Source organism: Lactuca sativa, chromosome 1 (assembly GCF_002870075.4).
Source record: "Lactuca sativa cultivar Salinas chromosome 1, Lsat_Salinas_v11, whole genome shotgun sequence".
In the NCBI taxonomy this organism is placed as follows: Eukaryota; Viridiplantae; Streptophyta; class Magnoliopsida; order Asterales; family Asteraceae; genus Lactuca; species Lactuca sativa.
Window position 1 is genome coordinate 235388862 of NC_056623.2, and position 18034 is coordinate 235406895.

Below are 18034 nucleotides of genomic sequence, written 5' to 3' on the forward strand. Positions count from 1 at the left end.
TAATTTTCAATAACAAATCAACAAATAACAACACAAATCAACACATAACGGTACAAATCAACATATAAACAACACAAATCAGCACATAAACAACCCAAACCAATGCATATAACAGCAAAAAATCAACACATAAACAACAAAAATCAGCACATAAACAACACAAATCATTACAAATTAGCACATAAACAGCACAAATCAGCACATAACAACACAAATCAGCAACATATTTAAGCAAATGAACAATATATTTTAGCACAAATCAATAAACACATTATCAACAAGTTTCACCAATAGATTTCAATTATGAATCAACAAGATCAGCAACTTACTTTCAGAAAGCAGTAAAATTATAATCAACATCGCAACATATTTTAGAAATCAACCCATACATTTCAGAAATTAGCATAATTTTAGAAATCAATGAAGAATTTCAGATTAGAAATATCAAAAAAAAAAAAAAAAAAAAAACGACGGCATCTTCTAACCTTGAAGAAGTACGATTTTGAAGAACAATAGTAAAAAAACAAGACAAAAGAGAAGAAATATGGAAGCATCTTCTACACTTGAAGAATGTGATTCTGAACCAACATCAGAAAAAAATGAAAAGAAAATAGGAGAAAACATAAGAAAAAAGAATGAAGCTGATGATGTTGTTGGAGTCGGCGATGGTAAGGGTTGCGGCGGCAGGAGATGGTGTCTGGGAGGGTGGTGACGGCGGCAGATGACGATGGGAGGAAAGTCTTCGGTGGCGAGAGTATAATGAGATGATGGAAGCGAGAAGCAAGCAAAAGCGAACAGAGATAGGGTTATGGAGTCTTTTTTTTCTTTTTAGATAGGCTTCCAAGTCTGATTCGGTAGGTGATAAAATTTAAATTAAGATCATAAAATAAGAGGTAAACAAACAGTCTGAATCTTACAGATTTAGACCTACCTCTTATTAAGTGGTATTAAGATGCAAACGAACAGGATTTAGTGGCCAACTGGTTTGGATCATATGGGCAGTTAGGAGTAATGGTTGTGCATCAGAAGTCTCTTGTGGGTTGTTTATCAGGAGTTTGGCTACCAATGTTGGGTATCGGTTATGGAATCTTGAGTCATGAAGTTCATTGTGGAGGTCTCGAGTGATTTGTCAGGTGGAGGTACACCTGAGTGATGGGTTATGATCATAACTACAACCTATATGTTCATACAACCCTAATTGATTTGGATCTAAGTTTTTCACTAGTTGAACATGTAATTGAATACCAAAGAAATAAACCCTAGATCTACCATACAATTTCGAAAATTATATAACAAAAAGGGTTTTGATGTTTACCTTCCTTGTTATGTAGCAATAACAATAACACCTTGTAGATCCTTGACTCTTGAAAGCTTAGTGCCTCAAATGTTGAACCTCTAATGGCTCGCAAACTCCACTAGCAAGAGGATGAGAGCGGAGAGGAGGGAATACTTAGAAAAAATGGCTCCACTAAGCTTTTAAGGTATAGGGTCGAAAATCTAAGAGGTTACATCCCTTTTATACATGAGGTGGCTTAGTCCCAAAGCTAGGGTTTCCAGGTGGAAACCCTAATTCCATGCTTAAGGCCTAAGTAGCCTATGGACTCCTCTTTAGAAGGCCATGGATGAAAATCTTATAGGGCCACCCTATAGTTTTCTTCCACTCCTATCCAAGGAGTCAAAGAGACCAGTTTCACAATTATCGATGATTTGTAAAACAACCCATGTACATTTAATCAGTTCCTTTAATCAAAAAATTAATTCCAAATTAATTTCTGATTAAATACTAATTAAATAACATAATTTCTAATGAATATATTATTTTCATAATACATTAATAAATCAATTTATTATTCCAAATAATAAATTCAACCTTTTTCTCTCTCTCTCCAAAAGCCATATTGACAAGCTGCTAGAGTGAAGGCAACCCAAAAGGGTCATGCTATTATCAAATCAATTACATACCAATTATAGTTATGGGCTTAGACACCTAATCCAACAGTTTCCCACTTAGATAAGTCTAATAACTATGATTGCAAGTATGACTTCAAAATTTGACCAGCAATCGTAGCTTTCAAAAGTCGTTGTCGAACTCTAACCTAGTTAGTTACGTGTCCTTAAGATAAGGGGTCAAATATTCCTCCATTCTACAACATATCGTATTTACACGAGATATGGATTATAATCAATCTCTCTGTCCTAAGTTTGTTTCCTGATTTCTGATTTATGACAATTGAAATCAAACTACTAATTGAACACAATGATTCAGTCCAGGCTTGGCTAAGCGCCTTGGATATCATCATCAAATCATTGAGGGGCCCATAAATATTGCTTTTACCGTTAGGGAAAAAGGAACGGATAAACTCCGACTCATATGCTTGCACTATTCATTTATCAAATCACGCACAACAATACATTTTATAACATCAAGTTACTGATGCGTTTACGTATTATCAATGCACAACTGACTCGTAAACAATAACTCATATGTATCTGTTTCAATAATATAAGATATTATCGTCTCAAAATTACTCGTGATAAAATCCATGAAGTAATTCTCTGAGCGTGGGTTAATCAAATACTCAAATCTCCATTTCAGAAGTACTCGTGAATTGAAGTAAACCATTGCTATGTCTAAACCCTTAGACAATCTACAATCCAATTCACGACAGTCTTAATTCACTACTTACTTCCAAAGTATGATCGACTGTGCATGTTTTGAATAATCCAATTATTCGGGAAGTAAAACATGCGAATTGAAACACAATAATTGTTGGGTTTTGAGCATTCTAACACTCCTAAGTGTACATGCAACCCGAAATACCTTGGATCTATGTTTTCTCTATTATACATGCAAATAAGAACTTTCCAAGGTATTATCCTAATCTAGCATACAAAACAATAAATATAACAAGATAGAATACATACCTCTTTGATATCGAAAGTCTTCATGAAGCTTGAGTGCCTAGTGCCCCAAGTGTGACACCTCAAATGGTTCACACAACACCAAATACACTTGGAATAACTTGAGAGAATTCTACACTTCATGAAAATCGGCTATCCCTCTCTAGAATGATACTAGTCGCCGATTTTGTCAAGAATAAGATCTTTATATAGTGTTACAATTAGGGTAAACCCTAATTGTCATGACTTTCCATTTCCTTGGATCCATGGGTTCAAATACACCATGGAGCATCCATGGACCATCCTATGGGTTTTAGCCCAACTTGATTATCCATGGAGCATTAGCCCACTATACAAGTATGGATGATTTACACAATCAACCCATATATTTAATTAGTCTTCTTTTGATCACTTAATTAATCCTAGATTAATTCTTGATCAATACTAATTAAATAATCTTATTATTCTTATTATTAATATACTAGAACTTATAATATATTAATAACCATAAGTGTCTTATTTCTCTCATTATAGTCTATCCAAGTGCATAATGCCATGCAACCCAAATGGACCATGCCAGGTCGGGTCAAGTCTTACCAATTATAGTTATGGACTTAGACATTAATCCAACAGTCTCCCACTTGGATAAGTCTAAAACTAATATTGCATATGACTTCAGGAACCGACCGGCAATCGTAGCTCTCAAAAGCTTCTGTCGAACTCTGACCTTGTAGATGAACTCTAACCTTTTTCAGTGCCTTGTCCATTAGATAAGGGATCATCTATGTGACATCCCCATATTTCTCGTCCAGAAAAGACCGATTTAATTTATGCTTTTTAAAATAAAATCAGAGAAATCTTTTTAAAATATGTTGCGGAATTGGTCCCCAAACAACATATGATAAAAGTTTATCAAAATCCTTCATTAAGAAGGTATATATTTTCCATATATATCAAAACCTCGGGATGTCATGTTCCGATACAGATTAAAAGCATAAACAAGACATTATAAGCCTTTCAATAGTTATTTACAACTACTGGCCTATAATCCAAAAATCTCTCGTCGTCCTCCGACTATGCTCGGGGTCCACTACCTGTAATCATAAAACTGAGTGGGTCAGGCTTGGGAGCCTGGTGAGCATATAGGGTTTTCAACCCACAATAATAATATACTTATTAAGTTCACCAATCAACAATAACCCTGATTACCCATTCCCATTGTCCTCACTTTACGTCCCTAAACACCTATCACAAGGGACCTAGCCTAAGGATTATCATCGGGATGGACACTACTGCTAAGGGGTTTCCTCAGCCATACATGTCCTTAAGGAAACCATGAGGGGGGATGGAGTACGCCAATGAACATTTAATTCATCAACACCTACAAGTTGCGAACCTGCTAGTGTTCCACTGGACTATCTAGAAAGTCAGTGGTCGTCATCTATACTCCGTTAGATGACTACAACAACAACAACAACAACATCGAGGCCTCTCACCATTTTAACACACATCAACTATTTCATCTACCCATGTTCTACCCAACATATTTTGTAGATAAAAAAGCATATACAGTTTAAAACTTGTATAAAACATCAATATAAGAGTCACCTCGAATAAACAATTAGCATATTTACACATAACACGTATTTCAAGGTAAATACTTCATATCTATGTGTAAATTGAAAGTAACTACACACTCACATATTTTGGTGAAAATCGGGCAGCAATTCGTTTCCTAAAACGATCGTTTCTAATAAAACCGGGAGTTTTATTGAGAAACCGGGCTCTACAAAAGTCAGGCTTCGAAACCGAAAACATAAATTTTCCGGGCTTCTCGGGCACTTCGTGGGGTATTCTGGGCTTTACAATCGATATCGGGGCTTTGCGGGATGTTAAGATGAAGAAAATATGGGTTTAGGGGTTAAAAGTGGCAATTTCTTAAAAATATCCGAGAAGGCTCGCCGCTTTCTATTTATAGGGTGAAGCTTCTGATCGGACGGCTGAGAAGCTTCTGATCCAACGGCTGAGAAGGCTTGCAGGTGAAGGCTCGCACATGGCTCGCACCTGCGAGGGCTCGCAGGCGGCTTCTAAGTGGACCGGAGTCTACTGGTGCACCTGCGAGGCTCGGAGCTAGGTTAAGCGAGGCTCAGACACACGCGGCAGCAGGGCGAAGCTTCGGCTGGGGAGCTGGCTGCTTCGGATTGGGCCTCCTCCTCGGTCGAATCAGAAGAGGACACGTGGCTTCGCATGACTCAGCAGTTTCGGTGACTCAGCAGCCTGGTGACTCAGCAGCCTAGTGACTCAGCAGGACACGTGTCACATTCTAAGCGAGGGTGACGTGGCAAAGTGTGACTATGCGAAATTTCTCGGTTTTCGCGCCAAAACTTCTAAAATCCATAACTTTCGCATACGAGCTCCGTTTTTGACGTTCTTTATGTGCACGCGTAGCTAAAATGACGATCTACAACTTCCGTTTAGACTTCGTCGGCTAATTTTGAATTTAAATTTTATATTATTATTTTTAACAGACCGGGACAAGAAATCCGTTAAAAATTCATAACTTCTTCATCCGATGTCCGTTTTCGTCAGACTTTTTACCGTTGTGCTCCTAATGATGAGAACTTCAATTCTCGTTTAGGTTGTGTCGGCTAAAAATCGCTCGATCTGAAATTCGAGTTTTTAGTTGTCTACTACTACGCTGAAACTTCGAAAAATCATAACTTCCTCATACGAAGTCAGATTTGGGCGTTCTTTTTATCGAACTTCTCAGTTTAACGAATACTACGACTTTCATTTAGATTACTAAGTCTAAAAAGTAGTTTATCGAAAACTCACTTTTTACGACATTCAGCACCGTGCCGGTTTTGTCGCGAAACTTCGACAGGTCATAACTTCTTCGTTATAACTCGGATTTTGGTATTTTTTATATCCCTGAAATCCTTGTTTCGACCACTACAATTTTTTGTAAAGATATCGGGATTATCTCAAACTTTAATTTTTGGCGCTTATTTTTATTCTTAATTAATTAAGTCCTAATAATTAAGCATAAAACACATAATTCACATAATATTCACATAATTCCTTTTCATTTCTTCAAAATGAGTTACAAAGGTTAACCTAGACTATCAACTCAATATAAATGCCTAGGCTAGAAACACGAGTGTTACAATTCTCTCCCCCTTAGGATGATTCCGTCCCCGGAATCACATCTCACCAAACAACTACGGGTAGCGACTCGTCATGTCACTCTCCGTTTCCCAAGTGAGATTTGGTCCATTCGTATGTTTCCAGCGCACAAGCACTAAATCGACCATCTTGCGTCGTAACTTCATAGTCTTACGGTCAACGATTGCCTCGGGTTCTTCGATCAACCTCTTGTTTTCATCCAACCTTATCTCAGAAATCGGAATTATGTCGGGCACATCTCCTGTGAACTTTCTCAAATAACACACATGAAAGGTGTTATGAATACCCTCTAATTCTTCCGGTAACTCTAGCTTGTAAGCTTGATTCCCGATTCTCTAAAGAACTTTAAATGGTCTAATAAACCTTGGACTCAACTTCCCTCTCTTACCAAATCTTATAAGTCCCTTCCACGGCGAGACTTTAAGTGAAACCGAATTTCCAACATCGAAGGATATCGGTTGTCTTTTCTTGTCATCATAACTCTTTTGTCGATCTTGAGCAGCTAACATCCTTTCCCTTATCACTTTCAACTTTTCAGCAGTCTCATGGACTATTTCAGGTCCCATAAACTGCTTTTCCCCAGCTTCCAGACAACATGATGGCGTTCGACACTTTTCCCCATACAAAGCGTGATAAGGTGCCATCTTAATGCTTGAGTGGAAACTATTATTATAGGAGAATTCTACTAAAGGTAAGTGTTCATCCCAGTTACCTTGGAATTCTAGGGTACATGCTCTTAGCATATCCTCCAATGTTTGAATCGTTCGCTCGCTCTGACCATCGGTTTGCGGATGGTAAGTTGTACTCAAACACAACTTGGTACCCAATTCCTCTTGTAGACTCCTCCAAAACCTTGAGGTAAAACGGCTATCACGATCGGACACAATCGTTAACGGAACACCGTGAAGCCTCATAATTTCCTTCACGTAAGAATTCGCAAGTTTATCCATAGACCATTTCTCTTTGGCCGCTATGAAATGCGCACTCTTAGTGAAGCGATCAACGACCACCCAAATCATGTCGTGACCGTTCCTTGTTCTGCGTAGTTTAGTCACAAAATCCATGGTGATGTCTTCCCATTTACCCATGGGTACGGGTAAAGGTTCTAAACTCCCATACAGTTTCTGATGTTGTGCCTTAACCCTAGCACAAGTTACACACTCGGCCACATACTTAGCAACATCGAGCTTCATCGTCGGCCACCAATAATAGGGTTTTAAATCCCTATACATTTTTGTACTGCCGGGATGAATCGAGTACATGGTCTTATGAGCTTCTTCCATCAGAAGATCTCTGACTCCGCCCGTTTTAGGTACCCAAATCCTCTCTTGGAATACCTTCAACCCTTGGTTGTTTGTACTGAATACTAACGTTTTGCCCAAACGTTCTTCCTTTAGGTCACTTTTCTCTAAAGCTTCCTCTTGAGCTTTCTTTATACTTTCCACAATTGTCGAGACAACTTCAATTCTCAACGCTCTTGGCCTTTTATTTTCAAGATTTACCTTTCGACTGAGAGCATCAGCAACAACATTTGCTTTACCAGGGTGGTAAAGTATCTCACAGTCGTAGTCCTTGAGTAACTCTAGCCAGCATCGTTGCCTCATGTTCAATTCCTTCTAATTAAAGAGATATTAAAGACTCTTATGATCAGTGAAAAGTTTACACTTGGTGCCATAAAGATAATGCCTCCATATCTTTAAGAAAAATACTACCGCTGCAAACTCCAGATCATGAGTGGGGTAGTTCTTTTCATGTTCCTTCAATTGCCTCGATGCATACGCGATCACTTTATCGCTTTGGGTCAGAACACAACCTAACCCAACTGCAGATGCATCTCTATAAACTGCGAAGTCATCAAATCCTTCAGGCAACGAAAGAATCGGTGCTTCACACAATCTCTTCTTCAACTTCTCAAAGGCTTCCTTATGCTTCTCATTCCAAGCATAAGTAGCTCCTTTGTGGGGTCAAAGTTGTTAATGGAGTAGTAATCGAAGAAAAGCCTTGGATAAACCTTCGGTAATATCCAGCTAATCCTAAAAAGCTTCGAATCTCCGTAGGACTCTTTGGTTGTTCCCACTTCATTACAGCTTCAATCTTTGCTGGGTCAACCATTATTCCTTCTTGGTTAACCACATGACCTAAAAATTGGACTTCTTGAATCCAAAATTCACACTTGGAGAACTTTGCATACAGCTTCTCCTTTTTCAGGACTTCTAGCACTTCACGTAGATGCTTTTCATGTTCCTGCTTGCTTTTCGAATAAATCAAGATATCGTCTATGAATACTATCACGGATTTATCTAAGAATGGTTTACAAACCCTATTCGTCAAATCCATGAAAGTTGTTGGGGAATTGGTTAGTCCGAACGACATAACCAAAAATTCATAGTGTCCATATCTCGTTCTAAAAGCAATCTTTTCGATATCCTGCTCTCTCACCTTTAGTTGATGGTATCCCGACCTAAGATCGATCTTCGAGAAATAGCTCGAACCCTACAACTGGTCGAACAAGTCATCGATCCTTGGCAACAGGTACTTGTTCTTTATCGTCACTTTGTTCAGCTCTCTGTAATCGATGCACATTCTCATGCTTCCGTCTTTCTTCTTTACAAATAACACAGGGGCTCCCCAGGGTGATGAACTAGGTCGAATGAAACCTTTGTCCAATAACTCCTGAAGTTGTGTCATAAGTTCTTTCATTTCGGTTGGCGCTAATCGATAAGGTGTTTTCACTATCGGCGTCATTCTTGGTAACAAGTCGATACGAAATTCTACTTGTCGATCAGGGGGCAATCCGGGAAGATCTTCGGGAAAGACTTCCGGATAATCACACACCACCGGAATATTCTGCACCTCCTTCTTTTCCATCTTAGCATCGATCATGAACTCTAGGTATGATGTACATCCCTTAGCCAAACACTTTCTGGCTTTCATTAGGGAAATGATTCTAGAATTTACTCTGCGTTTGTCTCCATACACCATAAACGACTCTTTCCCTGGCGGGTTTACTTTTACTATCTTCTTTCTACATAGTATTTCTGCATCATTGGCGCTAAGCCAATCCATTCCTAAAACTATGTCGAATCCATTTAACTCGATAGGCAATAATTCCTCTTGGAACTTATTCCCATCCAAGTCAATGAGAATGTTTTTCATACGATGGCTAACAGGTACAAACTTGCCACTAGAAATCTCGACTAATAAGGCATTAACTAGCCTATCTACAGGCAAAGCTAGATTTCTACCAAATTCATGCGATATAAAGGAGTAATTGACTCCAGAATCAAACAAAATTTGGGCAGGCAATTCGTTTACGAGAAAGGTACCTGAAGCGACATCGGCTTCTTCTTTCGCAGCTTCGAGCGTCATCTGGAAGGCTCTCGCCTTCGGCTTTGGTGGTAGATTGGGTTTTGTTGCGTCCTTCTTCTTCGGGCACTCCCTCAAAATATGCCCTTCTTCATTGCACCCAAAACATACGTTCTTATTGAAGGTGCATTCATTGGCATAATGCCCTGGCTTTCTACATTTGTAACAAGTGACTTCCACGCTGCACTTCCCAGCATGTTTCTTCTTACACTTGTCACACCACTTGGCTTCGGTTCCTCCTCCAAACTTTCTCGAACCAGTCTTCGAGAACTTGTTCTTTTTATTGAAACCTGAAGTTCCTTCAAACTTTCTCTTTTCGCCAACTTCGACCTTGCTGGCGGCTCTCCCTTTTATCATATCTTCAACAGACTTGGCAGCCCAGATAGCTGCCTCCAAAGTAAGTGCCTGACGTACTGGCACCGTATACTCCCATTGAAGTCCCTTTGCGTACCTGTCTATTTTTGCCAACTCATCTGGGACAATACGCAAAGCAAACTCCATTTTGTCTGTGAAGTTATTCATATATTCGTCAACGGTCATACTCCCCTTCTGCAACGTTAGAAATTGGTTTTCTAACTCAAGTACGTTTTGGGCCGAGCAGTACTTGCGCTTGAAGTGCACTAAGAACTCTGCCCAAGTTAATTGCAGTGGCTCTTTAAGGCTTAGGGTTTTCCCCAAAGTGCTCCACCAACAAGCAGCACTACCCCTGAACTGACGTACTGCAAACGTAGTTTGTAACTTGCCTTGGCAATCACAAGTCATGAAAGCCAACTCCATTTCCGAGGTCCAGTCCATTACTCCGACAGGATCTTCTTTTCCATTGAAGGTCGATGGCTTGCAAGTCATAAAGTCCTTATACTTGCACCCGTTTCTCTCAATTCTACCCTCGTGGTTATTCCTCCCAACCACAAGCGGTTCACTATGACCAACCGATCTACTATTGTTCCCTTCTTCAGATCGATCGTCATTTAGTTCACGTTGTTCAACAGGAACTGAAGGTTCATCCCTGTCGTTTAGCAGCATTTTCCTCAATTCCTCCCTCTGTTCAGCCAACATGGTCTGAATCATAGTTCGTACTCCAGCCATGGTGATGGGTTCGGGTGCAGCTCCTACTATAGGCACCTGTTCCACCACTTGGGGTTGAGGTTGTTGGTTTCTTTTTTCATTTCCAGCTCCACTCCGAGTTCTTGCCATTACAATCTATATACCGAATAAGGCGAATTTAGGTCTTTATTCTTGTTAGACATGTCAATTCCCTTATCACTCCGAAAATTTTACATGTTAGTTCTAATCTCGTAATCATACGCTTAGAATCCTACACACATAAAGTTTCCAGATCCGGTCGGCAACAGAACATAGATCCGAACAAATAGTGGCACACATGGCAAACACATAGCATTTAGCACATAAGGGCATTTTAGGCATCTTCCCTAAAATAAACTAGTGCTCGTGTCTAAAATATGGTAGACACTCATCTCACAATCATCACTTAGCATTCTAAGTTCAAGTCTAGAAATTCTACAATTTCTTAGTTCGCTTAAACTAATGCTCTGATACCAACTGTGACATCCCCATATTTCTCGTCCAGAAAAGACCGATTTAATTTATGCTTTTTAAAATAAAATCAGAGAAATCTTTTTAAAAGATGTTGCGGAATTGGTCCCCAAACAACATATGATAAAAGTTTATCAAAATCCTTCATTAAGAAGGTATATATTTTCCATATATATCAAAACCTCGGGATGTCATGTTCCGATACAGATTAAAAGCATAAACAACACATTATAAGCCTTTCAACAGTTATTTACAACTACTGGCCTATAATCCAAAAATCTCTCGTCGTCCTCCGACTATGCTCGGGGTCCACTACCTGTAATCATAAAACTGAGTGGGTCAGGCTTGGGAGCCTGGTGAGCATATAGGGTTTTCAACCCACAATAATAATATACTTATTAAGTTCACCAATCAACAATAACCCTGATTACCCATTCCCATTGTCCTCACTTTACGTCCCTAAACACCTATCACAAGGGACCTAGCCTAAGGATTATCATCGGGATGGACACTACTGCTAAGGGGTTTCCTCAGCCATACATGTCCTTAAGGAAACCATGAGGGGGATGGAGTACGCCAATGAACATTTAATTCATCAACACCTACAAGTTGCGAACCTGCTAGTGTTCCACTGGACTATCTAGAAAGTCTGTGGTCGTCATCTATACTCCGCTAGATGACAACAACAACAACAATAACAACAACAACAACATTGAGGCCTCTCACCATTTTAACACACATCAACTATTTCATCTACCCATGTTCTACCCAACATATTTTGTAGATAAAAATCATATACAGTTTAAAACTTGTATAAAACATCAATTCAAGAGTCACCTCGAATAAACAATTAGCATATTTACACATAACACGTATTTCAAGGTAAATACTTCATATCTATGTGTAAATTGAAAGTAACAACACACTCACATATTTTGGTGAAAATCGGGCAGCAATTTGTTTCCTAAAACGATTGTTTCTAATAAAACCGGGAGTTTTATTGAGAAACCGGGCTCTGCAAAAGTCGGGCTTCGAAACCGAAAAGATAAATTTTTCGGGCTTCTCGGGCACTTCGTGGGGTATTCCGGGCTTTACAATCGATACCGGGGCTTTGCGGGATGTTAAGATGAAGAAAATATGGGTTTAGGGGTTAAAACTGGCAATTTCTTAAAAATATCCGAGAAGGCTCGTAGCCTTCTATTCATAGGGTGAAGCTTCTGATCGGACAGCTGAGAAGCTTATGTCCAACGGCTGAGAAGGCTCGCAGGCGAAGGCTAGCACATGGCTTGCACCTGCGAGGGCTCGCTGGCGGCTTCTAAGTGGATCGGAGTCTACTGGTGCACCTGCGAGGCTCGGAGCTAGGTTAAGCGAGGCTCGGACACACGCGGCAGCAGGGCGAAGCTTCGGCTGGGGAGTTGGCTGCTTCAGATTGGGCCTCCTCCTCGGTCGAATCAGAAGAGGACACGTGGCTTCGCATGACTCAGCAGTTTCAGTGCCTCAGCAGCCTAGTGACTCAGCAGGACACATGTCACATTCTAAGCGAGGGTGACGTGGCAAAGTGTGACTATGCGAAATTTCTCGGTTTTCGCGCCAAAACTTCTAAAATCCATAACTTTCGCATACGAGCTCCGTTTTTGACGTTCTTTATATGCACGCGTAGCTAAAATTACGATCTACAACTTCCGTTTAGACTTCGTCGGCTAATTTTGATTTTTAAATTTTATATTATTATTTTTAACAGACCGGGACAGGAAATCCGTTAAGAATTCATAACTTCTTCATCCGATGTCCATTTTCGTCAGACTTTTTACCGTTGTGCTCCTAATGACGAGACCTTCAATTCTCGTTTAAGCGAGGCTCGCTGGAGGCTTAAATTCTCCTAATGACGAGACCTTAAATTCTCGTTGTGCTCCTAATGACGAGGGCTCGCTGGTGGCTTCTAAGTGGACGGAGTCTACTGGTGCACCTGCGAGGCTCGGAGCTAGGTTAAGCGAGGCTCGGACACACGCGGCAGCAGGGCGAAGCTTCGGTTGGGGAGCTGGCTGCTTCGGATTGGGCCTCCTCCTCGGTCGAATCAGAAGAGGACACGTGGCTTCGCATGACTCAGCAGTTTCGGTGACTCAGCAGCCTAGTGACTCAGCAGGACACGTGTCACATTCTAAGCGAGGGTAACGTGACAAAGTGTGACTATGCAAAATTTCTCGGTTTTCGCGCCAAAACTTCTAAAATCCATAACTTTCGCATACGAGCTCCGCTTTTGACGTTCTTTATATGCACGCGTAGCTAAAATTATGATCTACAACTTCCGTTTAGACTTCGTCGGCTAATTGTGAATTTAAATTTTATATTATTATTTTTAACAGACCGGTACAGGAAATCCGTTAAAAATTCATAACTTCTTCATCCGATGTTCGTTTTCGTCAGACTTTTTACCGTTGTGCTCCTAATGACGAGACCTTCAGTTCTCGTTTAGGTTGTGTCGGCTAAAAATCGCTCGTTCTAAAATTCGAGTTTTTAGTTGTCTACTGCTACGCTGAAACTTCGAAAAATCATAACTTCCTCATACGAAGTCAGATTTGGGCGTTCTTTTTATCGAACTTCTCGGTTTAACGAATACTACGACTTTTGTTTAGATTACTAAGGCTAAAAAGTAGTTTATCGAAAACTTACTTTTTACGACATTCAGCACCGTGCTAGTTTTGTCGCGAAACTTCGACAGGTCATAACTTCTTCGTTATAACTCGGATTTTGGTATTCTTTATATCCCCGAAATCCTTGTTTCGACCACTACAACTTTATGTAAAGATATCGGGCTTATATCACACTTTAATTTTTGGCGTTTATTTTTATTCTTAATTAATTAAGCCCTAATAATTAAGCATAAAACACATAATTCACATAATATTCACATAATTCCTTTTCATTTCTTCAAAATGAGTTACAAAGGTTAACCTAGACTATCAACTCAATATAAATGCCTAGGCTAGAAACATGAGTGTTACAATATATTCCTCCATTCTAGATATCATATGGACTGAGACATGGATTATAATCATTCTCTCTGTCCATTTGTTGTTTCCCGATTTCCGATTTATGACGACTGACTAATTGAACAAATCAAATAAGTCCTGGCCCGGCCGAGCACTTCCATTTGTCATCATCAAATTATCGAGGGGCCCACAGATATCGCTTTTATCCCGAAGGTAAAAGGAATGGATAAACTTCGACTCATATGGCTTGTTCTACTACTTGTTGAATCATACATAAAGGCACGTTTTATAGCACCGAGTTACCAAATGCGTTTTCGTGCAATCAATGTACAACCAACTCATAGTAACAAATCATATCTCTAGGTTTGAAGAATATAAGATATTATCGTCTCATGATCACTCGTGATAAAATCCATGAAGTGATTCCAATGAGCGCGGGTTGAATCCAATACTCAGAACTTATGAGCACTCATGAGTGGTGTAGCCCTTTGTCCAACACCTTAGACCTCTACAAGCCAACCCATGACAGTCTTAATTCATATCTACTTCCAACATATGACCGACTATGGATAGTTTGAATAACTTAGTCATTCCGGAAGAATAACCTAGTTTATTCTGGAAGTCAAAACATGCAAAATGAAACACTATAATAATTGAATCCAATATGGTATCAAAACCTATGAACATAAATAAAACATCTTTTATTTATCACCATATGATTACACATTATTCATTGTATACTATTTCAGCTATCAACTTTATTCTTGAATTTAAAACAATAATTGTCCCATGCTCCAAGCATGTACACTATGTTTTCTAAACACTAGTCATGCCATACACCAAGTATGCATACTATGTTTGTCTATGATCTTTACTTTGTGAACTAGATCAATTGAACATAACTCCAATGATTCTCATTTCACAGTCCCAAATTCTTACTGCAAGTACAAGAATTCCAAATTCATGTCATTTACTGAAATCTGTTAGATTCTAAACTTATATGCATTGTTCCTCTTGTAATGATTATGCACAAAGTCAGAAAGACTTGACAACAATCATTACAGAGCATTCCAAAGGAGATCAGCTCCTTGGAAACATCCTTCTTGCATTAAGTTTCCTAATCTTACACAGATTGAATAATTTCTAACTTTGGAACATTTCCAGATTCCATTTTGACTATCACTTCTAAACAAGAGTTGCCTCCTTACAGATTATGTCAATGTGGTCCTTCCAGAATTATCACTATACTTCCAATTGTCCTTGAGCAACCAATCTTTGGTAAACCTTAGATTGTCCTCAACAATTGTTTAATCCTTTTAGTCATATCCAATTCTAGACCTTTTCCCTTCTTAATGCCCCAAGCATTTGGAAAATTTTAGAACCGATGAATATAGCACATGTAATCGATCCTATATCCGAAGCATATGGGACACGATTCATGATGTCTCACATAAAGACTAAACCAGTCTTTTGCTATAACATTTCCATTTCTATTTGCCAAGTTCTCATAATTCAGATTATGAAAAGGGATGCCGTAATCATAATCGAATTTAAGAACACAAATAATGGACCCATATACAGAATTTCCTTATGTTGAGCCAATCCAACATGAAATTCATATATATATATATATATATATATATATATATATATATATATATATATATATATATATATATATATATATATATATCCTTGACTAAATGATTAAAACCTCACGATCTAAGCTTATAGATTTGAGATGAAGTATAATTTCCTCTCCCTTAATTATAGCAAAACAACTCTTTCCCAATTGAAACTTTTGTTTTCTATAATTAACATTGATACCTTGCAATACTTATCATAATTATCATGCTCCTACTAACATGATGATTATTAGCATAACACTTATGCTCCCACTAGCTTTGACATATACTCAGAAATCAGCTGACTTTCTTACCAAAGTTCAGATTTCTGATACTAGATTGTTTTGATAAAACTTTATCAAAATCATACACCTTCCCTTAGATAGCACACTTGTGTGTCTAAACAATTATGAAGAGGGATGCCATAATCATAATGGTTAGACCTTTTTGCCACTTCTCACAAGTCCAGGTTAGTGTGCCAGTAAACCACACATGCTCCACTAACGACTTTGAGAATGCAAATATCACAATTGCTATCTAGCTAAAATCTACTTAGTGAAAGTGTTTCCTCACCATCATTTTCATGAATCGGAGAGAAACCTTATGACACTTAGATTTAATGGTGTATGTGTTCTTACCCATGTGAATTATCAAAATCATAGTCACAAGACAAGGATAATGACAAATCCAAACTAATATGGACTGAACACAATCTTAATTTCTTGCCACCTAGCAGCTCAAGGGCCTGCCATTGCTTCCAAGTTGTTGTGCAACAAATTGAGAACTCTAAGAACTCATATGCAAAGGCAACTTTAACTAGAATGGGCATAGAATATGTCAACACGATAGGTTATAAACCTCAAGTCGTGTGCTAGTGAAGAACATCAAGTTTTATTCTTGATTAGTTCTTGAGATTTTCAAGACCTTTAAGACTCCCACTGTTCTCTTGACATATAAGACTCCTTTGTCAAACATACAAGAGTAGAAAACTTTTACACTTACATTTGACAAGTGTTTTTGTCACACCCCGAAAACCAAAGGCGGAAACGTTCCCGGGGTTGACTCCATGTTGTGTATCAAATCCAATGTACATAGTAATCACAGTAAACAACCATTACATTACATAGATCTGAAAGTTTACATTTGGTTCAAAAGTAAATTATACAAAAGTTATACATATATCATATAATCAAAAGTAGAGACGAGTCTTCTGAGCACTCCATCTTCATCAAAAGATAACGTCGGGTACCTGTCTAACGAAGACCTGAGAATACAAGCAGTTTGAAAATCAGCATAAAGCTGGTGAGTTCATAAGCGGTTTTGTTTTATGTAAATGTATCGGTTTCCTTTAGTTTTTCCAAAAAGATTTGTTATTCAAGAAAATCCCATATTTTCTTATGTTAATTAGTTTCGTTAACTTTCATTACAGTTCAGTTAAGTGATATACGTTAACCCCAGGAAAATCCCATATTTTCCTAAATACAAGATTGATTAAAATAACATAGAGTATAGTTTAATATACAAAACTATAATTTAGACAAACTGTATATAGAAAGTATTTTGAAAACCCTGGGACTAACATCCCGAACCAGTTACAAGATAATTCGATAAAGACCATGGGATCACTATCCCGAAAATAGATATAAGATAACTTGATAAAATCATGGGATTATCATCCCGCATAAGATTTAGTTTCAAAACCATGGGATTACCATCCCGAACGAGATATAGGCACAAGATCATGGGATTATCATCCCGAACGAGATATAGACATAAAACCATGGGATTACTATCCCGAACGAGATATAGATACAAGACCATGGGATTATCATCCCGAACAAGATTTAGATTCTAAACAAAATCCTAGCTATGAATAAATTTATTTTAATACGTATTGTGAGTCGGGTAACCATACTGATACGACAACGAGACCTCCTTGACGTTAGTCAAACGTCGGACGATATACAGAATTTGTCACCCCAGGCGTGCCCGCCTAACTGTAGCTAGCAGTTAAGGTGTGGGATTGTCAGTCCCGAATAGATCTATTCACAAACTCTTCGCTCTCCCTCCAGGAGACTCTGGTTACACTTCCGGAGAGGATTTACTTGATCATCCATAAAGGGTAGTGACTATCTCACAAGCTAGTATTAAACTATTCATAGGATTCTCATACGATACCAAACATATAAAGATTTCAAGACATGATACAGTGAAAAATAGATATATACAACGAAACTATCTGGCAAAACATTCGAATGATATAGAGATAAACTGAATCAGACATAGTTTATCTAATAACTTAATACAGATATCAGTACATGATAAAAAGAGAAACATATAACCCCAAATTATTCCCATAATAATTTGATTAGTTTGGTTATTTTCTTAACTAAAATCCATTTAGTTGAAATT

At 38.5% G+C, this 18034-nt stretch overlaps 1 protein-coding gene across 1 annotated transcript in view; it reads left to right on the forward strand.

Moving 5' to 3' along the window:
* Positions 1–544: 544 nt before the first annotated feature.
* LOC111896264 (ranBP2-type zinc finger protein At1g67325-like) overlaps positions 545–18034 on the forward strand; it is a 58820-nt gene continuing 41330 nt past the window's right edge. Inside the window, exon 1 of the mRNA XM_052767392.1 lies at positions 545–668. Within this exon, the coding sequence (XP_052623352.1) occupies positions 545–668 (124 nt within the window). The remainder of the gene's footprint in view (positions 669–18034) is intronic.